Source organism: Palaemon carinicauda, chromosome 37 (genome assembly GCF_036898095.1).
Source record: "Palaemon carinicauda isolate YSFRI2023 chromosome 37, ASM3689809v2, whole genome shotgun sequence".
Classification (NCBI taxonomy): Eukaryota; Metazoa; Arthropoda; class Malacostraca; order Decapoda; family Palaemonidae; genus Palaemon; species Palaemon carinicauda.
The window spans coordinates 66,229,336-66,243,163 of record NC_090761.1 but is presented as its reverse complement, the minus strand read 5'-3'; the positions used below and the strand labels follow the sequence as shown (position 1 = coordinate 66,243,163).

The 13,828-nt window shown below is 32.7% G+C and overlaps 1 protein-coding gene across 1 annotated transcript in view; it reads left to right on the top strand.

Moving 5' to 3' along the window:
* Window positions 1-6,301: 6,301 nt before the first annotated feature.
* The window catches only part of LOC137629748 (uracil-DNA glycosylase-like), a 31,074-nt gene continuing 23,547 nt past the window's right edge, over window positions 6,302-13,828 (top strand). Inside the window, exons 1-2 of the mRNA XM_068361347.1 lie at window positions 6,302-6,433; window positions 7,727-7,812. Coding sequence (XP_068217448.1) covers window positions 6,337-6,433; window positions 7,727-7,812 — 183 coding nt within the window. The 5' untranslated portion in view covers window positions 6,302-6,336. The remainder of the gene's footprint in view (window positions 6,434-7,726; window positions 7,813-13,828) is intronic.

Below are 13,828 nucleotides of genomic sequence, written 5' to 3'. Positions count from 1 at the left end.
ACCAATATCACAACAAAATGAATTAAAAATAGAGGTTTGAAGTGTTTTTTATTAATTTAATAATATTTTACTTTCCTATTCTTCAATTCCTTTGCAACTGTAGTATTTTCAGTAATTTTTTGGTTATCCAGGCTATTACCAAGATCACAACAAAATGAAATAAAAATAAAGGTTTGAAGTGTTTTTTTATTAATTTAATAATATTTTCCTTTCCTATTGTTCAATTCCTTTGCAACTGGAGTATTTTTAGTAATGTTTTGGTTATACAGGTTATTTCTCTTTACTTTAGATTGTAAAAACGCTTCTAAACGTTCACAAGATTTATAAGAATCTACAAAACGTTGCAGACTGAGCTTATGATTTATTGGCAATAGAAGATGGCGATAACTTTGATAGAAATTCTTTTATAGTAAGACAAACGTGTTAAAATACCCAAAGCCAAAACTTTGGAGCTAGAATATCATTTGCAATAGTAGTTTTGATAAATAATTAACATTTACTCAAAAGATAAAAATTGCAAATCAGTAGCCCTTGACAATCACCAAAATGTAAATATATTATAAAAAAGGGAAATACGTTTTAGCAATGCAAGTTATCTAGGTCGTAAATGCTTCAAGAGATAACAATCCCTCTTATGACACGAATGGTAGAAATAATTATAAAATAACTAATAAAAATAAGTAGAAAGTTGTGTAAGATATTGTAAACACCAGTTAAGAAGTTCCACTTAGGATATATTCCAATAAAATATGTAGATCTCCTACAAATGTGAATACAATTGGTCGAACATAAACACCTGAATGGAATAATTGACAGATTTTACACGAATTAATCGTCTTTATTATTTCCTTTGAATGTCCTCAATCCATTCCAAGTTTATACTAAGTTTTATATCCTGTTTAGCTTTCAGTTAAACTGCACATAATATTTGCCTTGAAAATTTAGAAAGGATGATCGTTTAACAGCGTCAATAATTTCATTAATACATTTCCGAGATTCATCCTTCTCATTATTTTTATTATTATTATTGTTACGAAGAGCAAATAAACTATAGGCTACTTTGTCTAAATATCAGAACTGACCCGGCTTGGAATAGAACAAGCACATATCAAAGGAAGAAGAGACCCATTGCTTAAAGATAAAAGAATATCTATACCAAATGTAAAGAAACAAAAAATAAAATCAAAGAAATTGGATAAAGAAAATTAAGGAGGTACCGATGAAAAGGCATATCTCTACGCACATCTAAACCTGAATTCTAGGAAGACTGAAATTCTAGATTTCCATATTAGTTATTCGCTTAGCATGCAATGGCAGTGTTGATTTTAATTTTATATACCAAAACCATTAATATATAATATGAAGCTATTGGGGAAACAGTTCAAGTTCTGGGGTGAGGCATAGCTTTTACAATGGCGCCTCTAAAGTTTATCTTCTTATACGGTTTTGTATTTTGCACATCAGGTTTAACATTTCTTTTTTTTTCTTTTCTATATTTGTTTCACTAAATAGAAATAATCCTACTGTTTTCTATAGGTCTTCCTCGTATGGTTGTTGTACCTCAATTACTTCATTCCTTTCTTTTTTACATTCCTGGCAAAAACAAAAGAAAATGTATTAAATCTTCCTCTCATTTTCACGAAAATTACAGTTTACATTCCCCCATTGTGTCTATTTACAATATTTAGTTTCCAGGTGTTAGTTCTTGCTCTAAAAAATATCAGTGAAGCAAATATATTGTCATAAAGTAACTCTTCTTTAATTTCTTTTTTTCCACGTTATGTATATTTCTAAGCTCACCTTACTTTCTATTTCTTCTTTCCACTTTTCAGTATCCCACTTTTTGGTTTCCGATTTTATTTCTTCCTTGTTCATTTTCCTTATCTGTTTTATGCCTATACTTAATTCTTCTAAGTACTTTGCAGGTTGTTTCCACCATCTTCCTTCTTTTTCTTGAATATCCAGGATAACTGTTTTCAGTATTTCCTTCTTCCTATTCAGAGTACGATTTAATTACTGCAGTCTCCCATTCATCACCCTTGCTTTCATAGATGCACCTATCTCCCCTCTTAGAGTAGTATTAGCTGTGCTTTTAGTGGCACCTAAAGTCTTCCTGTAGGCTAAACCCCATTCTCTATTCCTTGTAGTTTCTCTATTGCAGTTTCTGATAGATTTATAATACTTGTTCCATTCAAAATACATGGTAAAGCAATACTTTTCCAGAACGTTTTTCCTATCATTACTTTATTGCAACTTTTCTCTATACCTGAATATGTTGAATTAGCTATTTTTTGTGCTTTTTCTATCATTACCCTTTTCTGAGTTTTAAATATAATTCTATTATTGTCTAGCTTTATTCCTAAATACGTTAAACTTTCTACTACTTTGATTCCCTCTATGTTATCTGGCTTTTCTTTCACGTTGTAAATCAGTTTAGAATTAGGATCCTTAATTTCCTACAAGTACTACTACTGTACTTTGGCTTCCGGCTTGGCTGGGCGGGAAAAATAATCGTAAACAAATGCTGAAACTCAAGTTGTGCTTTAACAGAATCTTCGTTTTTTCCAAGCTGTCCAATTACAATTTGGTTCCAAGACATAGCATCCTGAGAACTATGGCATCCCAGAAAACACTGCTCAACTTCTTTAAGCCTGTTAATAAAAGGATTAGTGACCAGAATCAGGTAAAATATGCTACGGTCTTGCACCGGTTCAAGTTAGTCTCTCATAAATGTCAACGGAAACTTTACCTTCATAGTTTAAGCCTAAGGTTATCTTGACATTATCTTTAACTAATTCGAAAAGTATTATAGAATACTTTTGATAATGAAATATGGGTGTAGTACTCTTTAATACCCAATAATGACATATGGCATATCTGTTTTGACGTTACTGCTTGTAGAATGATTTATTGTTAGTTTGTTTTCGTCATTTATTTATTTCCTTGTTTTCTCTCCTCACTGGGCTATTATTTCCCTGTTGGAGCCTTTAGGCTCATAGCATCTTGCTTTTCTAACTAGGGTTGTAGCTTGGCTAGTAATAATAATACAGCAATTAGATCTTGTAGTTCTGGGGTGAATGTAATTCGTTAGGACAGGCAATATTTTCCTTATTAATTGTCAAGTCGATTTTCTTTATGGGGAAAATGTTCTTTATTGGTCTGATATATTAATATATGAAGCTATTTTCAAGAGCTATGTATATTAGTGCCCCATTGGTGCCATACCGTAGGGTTTGTTTAACCAACTGTATTAGGATATTTAATATACGGTCTACCCCAAAGGCAAAGGAAAGTCCTTTAAAAAGTTAACCGTGCTCATCCCCATTTATCCCCATACAAATAAAAAAAAAGTACGTTAATTAGAGAATTTATATTATATTTCGCTTTATAGAGGGGTAAATATATATAATTTCAATTTTAGCCAAATACATGAACCCTACTTTAGAGTCTAGAAGAGTGTTTGATGGAATATATATCAACCCATTGATCATCATTCACTAGATATATAATTCCTTACTGCTCTTCCTCACGGAGGAATAGAATCCTCCTCTGATTGTGTAGCAGTCTTCCTAGTACAGACTAGACCCTATCAGCCTATTTATCCCTATGGTGGACAGATGGAGGGTTGCCAGAGTCTTTGAATTTGCTCCCGTACAAGACCAGGTAGACTGATATTTCTAGGGAAGAAAGAGAACCAGCCAGCTTCGGTTCTAGGCCCCTTCTAACCCTACCTATCAGTGTCTCCTTATTTTAAAGGGTAAAGGGTTTACATGTGCGTAGGGACAAATAGATTTTAAAAGTAAACTATTTTTCCTTTATAGTTCAAGTTACCTCCTCAACCATCCCTCTCGGACTTGAGTCGAAGCTCAGAAGTAGTCTTTTACCCCCAAGCTATTTAACTTTCAAACCCTTAACCCCCAGGCATTTTCTTTTTCAAGCACATTTTGCAATACATTTTTTTTTAGATTGCTCTAACAGCCTTAATTTTCATCATAGAGAGGTCAGGTTGGTCTCATTCTTTCGGAAAAGGCCTGAAGTTTCTCATATGAAAAAAGATTTAATTAGCCATTTTTTGCAAGGACGTACCGGTACGTCCATGGGGGTAAAGGGATGAGTTTAGTGAAACGTACCAGTACGTCCATTGGGGGTAAAAGGTTAAGTACCATATTGATGAATGCAATTGCGGTTCCAGCTTCGCTGAATGCATTTTATATATTGTAGGACTCAGGTTCGTATACTGTAAGTTGGAAAAATTACAAATTACTATTAAGATTTGTTATATTTTGTATATTTGCATATAGATGGTCCTTATACAGTGTATAAGAATTTACTATGGTTTATTTATACAAGCATACAAAACCAGAATTACCTTTGCCCTTTTTATTCATATCAAAGAATATATGGTTGTTTATATGAGTGAGAAGGAGTAAGATAACTGATAAGAAAACACCAAGATTTACAGTACGATATTTATCTTATCATATGTTATCTTCTTTGCTGATGTCTCACAGGATTGTAAATACAGGAGAGGGGGTTCCCAGCCCCCTCGTCCTGATCATTTTAATCACCTCTTACGACACGCAGGAACGTAGAGAGGAGAGGTCCCCTTTTTTTGTTTCATTTGTTGATGTCGGCTACCCCCCAAAATTGGGGGAATGCCTTGGTATATGTATGTTATCTTCTGGTACTTTGTCCTTTTGTACAATTATTTCAACTTTGCATTGTTGGTAGTGAATGTTTCATAAACTATAATCAGGCTTTCTCCAACATGAGTTTTATTCCAGCTGTGACCAAGTTGCGGAATGATGTTCCTAATCAGGTAGTTGAATCTGTGGACCTTCAAAAGTTCAAACTTGCAGCATATGTTTGCATGTTGAACAGGCTGGCATAAGTCTCTTTTATAGTTTTTATGTGAAATATCTGTTTTAATGTTGTTATTATTTTTAAATATTTTATTTTAATTCTTCATTACTTCTTATGACGTTCATTTATTTACTTATTTCCTTTCCTCACCGGGTTATTTTTCCTTGTTGGAACCCTTCCCTTGGGCTAATAGCATCTTGCTTTTCCAACTATGATTGTAGCTTAGCTACTACTACTAATAATAATAAAATGAGATGTGCACATAATTTAAAAAAAACTCTGAAATGCTTTTTTATTACGATAACGAAAATCTCGTCTTTTGTACGGCAAATATTCGCTAAGCCAATGAGAAGGGGCCTCCAAGCAATTCAATTAGGATCAAAATATGAACTACAGCTTATTTACTAAGGGTTTGGCTGCATATATATACGGAGTGCACGTGCATGCTTAAGAAACAATTGTTAGATTTGAAATAAACTCTGCTCTTAAAATATTAAGAAAATTGAGATATGTTGTAAATAACACTAAATAGTACAACATTAATAAACTTGAAATACTGATTGCTTATAAAATAGAATTAGCAAACCATATTATACTATACAGTATTGTTAAACAAGTCACATAAATGTTACTGTATGTACATTTGACACTGTAAAGAAATATCACCCTGTGTTCTAACCTACTTTAGTGGCCCAGGACAAACTTACTTACTGGTGGTTGTGGGGCTACCCTTACTCACCAAGCATCCCCTCCCTAGGCTAAATTGTAACTTGAATGAAGATAAAAAGTGAACAAATGCCTGATCATCCTTGGTGTTTAGCACTTCGATTCTAATTACTGATAAGACCAGAAATGGCAGTTACCTTAGCAGTGTTTGGTCCAGTGGTGGTACCCATAACCGAATGCTCATTTGGCTCTTGATACAGCTGGCTGTGGAAACGGACAGTCAAGCACTATCCATACACATGGTAAGGACATGGGTCCTTTAAAGATTTCCAAGAGTTTGTTTGTTTTGAGAAAACTTCTCTGGCACATAACCCTATCAGTCATAGCATCAAATTCCCAGTGTGTGTTTCATGAGAAAAGTCCTTCCACCTGATGAGTATATAAGACTTAAATGTTGTGTTCTTGTGGAGGTAACAAAATTTAATTCTTAAAGAATGTGTAGTTTTCCTAGATGTTTGGATGTTCAAACCAAATCCCCCCCCCACCCCACCCCACCCCACCCCACCCCACCCCACCCCACCACCACAACCCGCACTGGATAGTTATTGGTGCTTAAGGAAAATTTAGGGAACGTTGAATAGGCCAGCTCTGTAGGAGTTAAGTTTGACTCATTGGACTGATAAATCTCCACTATTTAATAAAAATAGTAAAAAATTAACTGCTAAAAATACTCCCGAATAATATACTTCCTGTTTATATATCTGGAATTTTTAAATTTGTCATGGTGCTGTTATTTTAAAATCTTAGATGAGTATAAGCTCTCATCTTTCACAGGACGATGCTAATGCCAAAAAGCTGAAAAGTACTGGGGGAAAGGAAAATGTTGCTGACTCAATTGATAAAGGTAATTTATACTCTTTTAATTGTTCTTAATCATTTTCATGTACAGTGTGTTCTTATGTTCATATGTTGAAATTCGCTGATGAAGATTTTACTTTTTTTTTTTTGGAGTACTGTAGTTAAGTATAGCTATCATTATTGCTAAGTATTTATCAAAAAAATGGAAAAACAGTACAGTACTACAAACTATATGCTTAGTTTAGAGATAATTAATAGTGAAAAATAGGAGACAGCCAAAAATATTGTTTTTAACAAAATATATATATTACAGTATATAGAAGAAGACTGTTGTTGTTCATAACTGAAATTTAACATCCTTAAGATATTTGGGTGAGGAGCAGTTGGTTTGATTAGTGGATATAGTACTAAGAGAACAAATACAATGAGTTAGAAATTGTTTTAAATATGCAGTAATACTCCGCCCTGAAAATGTGAAATAGAAAAGTTAATGGTGCTGTTTTGGGATGCGATCTCATTTATGGCGTGATCTCAGAAATTATTCTTTTGCTTTGGTATGTGATCTCAATATTTTTATTAAGAAAAATATAAGAATACTGTTATAGAAAATCTAATGGTTCTTGTCTAGCTGTGGGCTCGCTCCACTCGCGAAAAAATAAAAACATCAAGCTGCGTATGTACTGGCAAGCGGTAATGTTGAGCTGCGCACGCTAAAGTCAATGATTGACTATTATTTCTTAGATAGTTATTCCCGGTACTTTCCTATGAGTGAAATATGGAAGTAGAATACTGCCTCTTACTTTAGAAGTTCCAGTTTTCCAAGCTAACTAAATTCTTATCTTATAAGTTTGAATATTTAGATAAAGTGATATTTAAACATCTATATTAAATTTGTGAAATATAATATTAATTTTATTGTGTGATATGCAAATAATTTTTTTTTTTTCAGTTAGCATACTTAACCCTTTTACCCCCAGGCTATAAGGAACTTTCCAGGCCTAAACCCCCAGGGGTTATTTTTTTTCAAGCACATTTTGCAGTATATTTTTTTAAAAATTGCTCTAACAGCCTTAATTTTCATCATAGAGAGGTCAGGTTGGTCTCTTTCTCTTGGAAAATACCTGAAGTTTCTCAAAAAATTATCAAAATTATGAAAAAAGATGTAAATAGCATTTTTTTGCAAGGACGTACCGGTACGTCCATGGGGGTAAAGGGATGAGTTTTGTGAAACGTACCAGTACATCCTTTGGGGTAAAAGGGTTAATATTTGTGGAGAGACTCAGGTCCTTTTCACATGATGTATTTTGATGGCTATTGTATCCTCTTATAACTTTTACAGATGTCGTTTCAAGCTCTCCTGACGTTAAATTACCAGAAGGTATGAGCCCTGATCAGAAAAAGCGTATGAGTGGAAACAAATTGAAAGTAAGTATTTGTGATGGTACAATGTCATCTTTTTTGTGATTATTGGGACCTTTACAGTATTCTTTTAATTGATACCAATATTTGAGGGCTTCGTGATAATTAGGACCTTTATAGTACTCTTATTTGATACCAATATTTGAGGGGCTTCGTGATAATTAGGACCTTTATAGTACTCTTATTTGATACCAATATTTGAGGGTCTTCGTGATAATTAGGACCTTTATAGTACTCTTAATTGATACCAATATTTGAGGGGCTTCGTGAAATTAGGACCTTTATAGTACTCTTTTAATTGATACCAATATTTGAGGGTCTTCGTGATAATTAGGACCTTTATAGTACTCTTTTAATTGATACCAATATTTGAGGGGCTTCGTGATAATTAGGACCTTTATAGTACTCTTTATTGATACCAATATTTGAGGGGCTTCGTGATAATTAGGACCTTTATAGTACTCTTTATTGATACCAATATTTGAGGGGCTTCGTGATAATTAGGACCTTTATAGTACTCTTTATTGATACCAATATTTGAGGGGCTTCGTGATAATTAGGACCTTTATAGTACTCTTTAATTAATACCAATATTTGAGGGCTTGTGATAATTAGGACCTTTATAGTACTCTTTATTAATACCAATATTTGAGGGGCTTCGTGATAATTAGGACCTTTATAGTACTCTTTTAATTAATACCAATATTTGAGGGGCTTCGTGATAATTAGGACCTTTATAGTACTCTTTTAATTAATACCAATATTTGAGGGGCTTCGTGATAATTAGGACCTTTATAGTACTCTTTTAATTAATACCAATATTTGAGGGGCTTCGTGATAATTAGGACCTTTATAGTACTCTTAATTAATACCAATATTTGAGGGGCTTCGTGATAATTAGGACCTTTATAGTACTCTTTTAATTAATACCAATATTTGAGGGGCTTCGTGATAATTAGGACCTTTATAGTACTCTTTTAATTAATACCAATATTTGAGGGGCTTCGTGATAATTAGGACCTTTATAGTACTCTTTTAATTAATACCAATATTTGAGGGGCTTCGTGATAATTAGGACCTTTATAGTACTCTTTTAATTAATACCAATATTTGAGGGGCTTCGTGATAATTAGGACCTTTATAGTACTCTTTTAATTAATACCAATATTTGAGGGGCTTCGTGATAATTAGGACCTTTATAGTACTCTTTTAATTAATACCAATATTTGAGGGGCTTCGTGATAATTAGGACCTTTATAGTACTCTTTTAATTAATACCAATATTTGAGGGGCTTCGTGATAATTAGGACCTTTATAGTACTCTTTTAATTAATACCAATATTTGAGGGGCTTCGTGATAATTAGGACCTTTATAGTACTCTTTTAATTAATACCAATATTTGAGGGGCTTCGTGATAATTAGGACCTTTATAGTACTCTTTTAATTAATACCAATATTTGAGGGGCTTCGTGATAATTAGGACCTTTATAGTACTCTTTTAATTAATACCAATATTTGAGGGGCTTCGTGATAATTAGGACCTTTATAGTACTCTTTTAATTAATACCAATATTTGAGGGGCTTCGTGATAATTAGGACCTTTATAGTACTCTTAATTAATACCAATATTTGAGGGGCTTCGTGATAATTAGGACCTTTATAGTACTCTTAATTAATACCAATATTTGAGGGGCTTCGTGATAATTAGGACCTTTATAGTACTCTTAATTAATACCAATATTTGAGGGGCTTCGTGATAATTAGGACCTTTATAGTACTCTTAATTAATACCAATATTTGAGGGGCTTCGTGATAATTAGGACCTTTATAGTACTCTTTTAATTAATACCAATATTTGAGGGGCTTCGTGATAATTAGGACCTTTATAGTACTCTTTTAATTAATACCAATATTTGAGGGGCTTCGTGATAATTAGGACCTTTATAGTACTCTTTTAATTAATACCAATATTTGAGGGGCTTCGTGATAATTAGGACCTTTATAGTACTCTTTTAATTAATACCAATATTTGAGGGGCTTCGTGATAATTAGGACCTTTATAGTACTCTTTTAATTAATACCAATATTTGAGGGGCTTCGTGATAATTAGGACCTTTATAGTACTCTTTTAATTAATACCAATATTTGAGGGGCTTCGTGATAATTAGGACCTTTATAGTACTCTTTTGATTAATACCAATATTTGAGGGGCTTCGTGATAATTAGGACCTTTATAGTACTCTTTTAATTAATACCAATATTTGAGGGGCTTCGTGATAATTAGGACCTTTATAGTACTCTTTTAATTAATACCAATATTTGAGGGGCTTCGTGATAATTAGGACCTTTATAGTACTCTTTTAATTAATACCAATATTTGAGGGGCTTCGTGATAATTAGGACCTTTATAGTACTCTTTTAATTAATACCAATATTTGAGGGGCTTCGTGATAATTAGGACCTTTATAGTACTCTTTTAATTAATACCAATATTTGAGGGGCTTCGTGATAATTAGGACCTTTATAGTACTCTTTTAATTAATACCAATATTTGAGGGGCTTCGTGATAATTAGGACCTTTATAGTACTCTTTTAATTAATACCAATATTTGAGGGGCTTCGTGATAATTAGGACCTTTATAGTACTCTTTTAATTAATACCAATATTTGAGGGGCTTCGTGATAATTAGGACCTTTATAGTACTCTTTTAATTAATACCAATATTTGAGGGGCTTCGTGATAATTAGGACCTTTATAGTACTCTTTTAATTAATACCAATATTTGAGGGGCTTCGTGATAATTAGGACCTTTATAGTACTCTTTTAATTAATACCAATATTTGAGGGGCTTCGTGATAATTAGGACCTTTATAGTACTCTTTTAATTGATACCAATATTTGAGGGGCTTCGTGATAATTAGGACCTTTTAGTACTCTTAATTGATACCAATATTTGAGGGGCTTCGTGATAATTAGGACCTTTATAGTACTCTTAATTGATACCAATATTTGAGGGGCTTCGTGATAATTAGGACCTTTATAGTACTCTTAATTGATACCAATATTTGAGGGGCTTCGTGATAATTAGGACCTTTAAGTACTCTTAATTGATACCAATATTTGAGGGGCTTCGTGATAATTAGGACCTTTATAGTACTCTTAATTGATACCAATATTTGAGGGGCTTCGTGATAATTAGGACCTTTAAAGTACTCTTAATTGATACCAATATTTGAGGGGCTTCGTGATAATTAGGACCTTTAAAGTACTCTTAATTGATACCAATATTTGAGGGGCTTCGTGATAATTAGGACCTTTTAGTACTCTTAATTGATACCAATATTTGAGGGGCTTCGTGATAATTAGGACCTTTAAAGTACTCTTAATTGATACCAATATTTGAGGGGCTTCGTGATAATTAGGACCTTTTAGTACTCTTTTAATTGATACCAATATTTGAGGGGCTTCGTGATAATTAGGACCTTTAAGTACTCTTTTAATTGATACCAATATTTGAGGGGCTTCGTGATAATTAGGACCTTTAAGTACTCTTTTAATTGATACCAATATTTGAGGGGCTTCGTGATAATTAGGACCTTTATAGTACTCTTTTAATTAATACCAATATTTGAGGGGCTTCGTGATAATTAGGACCTTTATAGTACTCTTTTAATTAATACCAATATTTGAGGGGCTTCGTGATAATTAGGACCTTTATAGTACTCTTTTAATTAATACCAATATTTGAGGGGCTTCGTGATAATTAGGACCTTTATAGTACTCTTTTAATTAATACCAATATTTGAGGGGCTTCGTGATAATTAGGACCTTTATAGTACTCTTTTAATTAATACCAATATTTGAGGGGCTTCGTGATAATTAGGACCTTTATAGTACTCTTTTAATTAATACCAATATTTGAGGGGCTTCGTGATAATTAGGACCTTTATAGTACTCTTTTAATTAATACCAATATTTGAGGGGCTTCGTGATAATTAGGACCTTTATAGTACTCTTAATTAATACCAATATTTGAGGGGCTTCGTGATTATTAGGACCTTTATAGTACTCTTTTAATTAATACCAATATTTGAGGGGCTTCGTGATAATTAGGACCTTTATAGTACTCTTTTAATTAATACCAATATTTGAGGGGCTTCGTGATAATTAGGACCTTTATAGTACTCTTTTAATTAATACCAATATTTGAGGGGCTTCGTGATAATTAGGACCTTTATAGTACTCTTTTAATTAATACCAATATTTGAGGGGCTTCGTGATAATTAGGACCTTTATAGTACTCTTTTAATTAATACCAATATTTGAGGGGCTTCGTGATAATTAGGACCTTTATAGTACTCTTAATTAATACCAATATTTGAGGGGCTTCGTGATAATTAGGACCTTTATAGTACTCTTTTAATTAATACCAATATTTGAGGGGCTTCGTGATAATTAGGACCTTTATAGTACTCTTTTAATTAATACCAATATTTGAGGGGCTTCGTGATAATTAGGACCTTTATAGTACTCTTAATTAATACCAATATTTGAGGGGCTTCGTGATAATTAGGACCTTTATAGTACTCTTAATTAATACCAATATTTGAGGGGCTTCGTGATAATTAGGACCTTTATAGTACTCTTAATTAATACCAATATTTGAGGGGCTTCGTGATAATTAGGACCTTTATAGTACTCTTAATTAATACCAATATTTGAGGGGCTTCGTGATAATTAGGACCTTTATAGTACTCTTAATTAATACCAATATTTGAGGGGCTTCGTGATAATTAGGACCTTTATAGTACTCTTTTAATTAATACCAATATTTGAGGGGCTTCGTGATAATTAGGACCTTTATAGTACTCTTTTAATTAATACCAATATTTGAGGGGCTTCGTGATAATTAGGACCTTTATAGTACTCTTTTAATTAATACCAATATTTGAGGGGCTTCGTGATAATTAGGACCTTTATAGTACTCTTTTAATTAATACCAATATTTGAGGGGCTTCGTGATAATTAGGACCTTTATAGTACTCTTTTAATTAATACCAATATTTGAGGGGCTTCGTGATAATTAGGACCTTTATAGTACTCTTTTAATTAATACCAATATTTGAGGGGCTTCGTGATAATTAGGACCTTTATAGTACTCTTTTAATTAATACCAATATTTGAGGGGCTTCGTGATAATTAGGACCTTTATAGTACTCTTTTAATTAATACCAATATTTGAGGGGCTTCGTGATAATTAGGACCTTTATAGTACTCTTTTAATTAATACCAATATTTGAGGGGCTTCGTGATAATTAGGACCTTTATAGTACTCTTTTAATTAATACCAATATTTGAGGGGCTTCGTGATAATTAGGACCTTTATAGTACTCTTTTAATTAATACCAATATTTGAGGGGCTTCGTGATAATTAGGACCTTTATAGTACTCTTTTAATTAATACCAATATTTGAGGGGCTTCGTGATAATTAGGACCTTTATAGTACTCTTTTAATTAATACCAATATTTGAGGGGCTTCGTGATAATTAGGACCTTTATAGTACTCTTTTAATTAATACCAATATTTGAGGGGCTTCGTGATAATTAGGACCTTTATAGTACTCTTTTAATTAATACCAATATTTGAGGGGCTTCGTGATAATTAGGACCTTTATAGTACTCTTTTAATTAATACCAATATTTGAGGGGCTTCGTGATAATTAGGACCTTTATAGTACTCTTTTAATTAATACCAATATTTGAGGGGCTTCGTGATAATTAGGACCTTTATAGTACTCTTTTAATTAATACCAATATTTGAGGGGCTTCGTGATAATTAGGACCTTTGTAGTACTCTTTTAATTAATACCAATATTTGAGGGGCTTCGTGATAATTAGGACCTTTATAGTACTCTTTTAATTAATACCAATATTTGAGGGGCTTCGTGATAATTAGGACCTTTGTAGTACTCTTTTAATTGATACCAATATTTGAGGGGCTTCGTGATAATTAGGACCT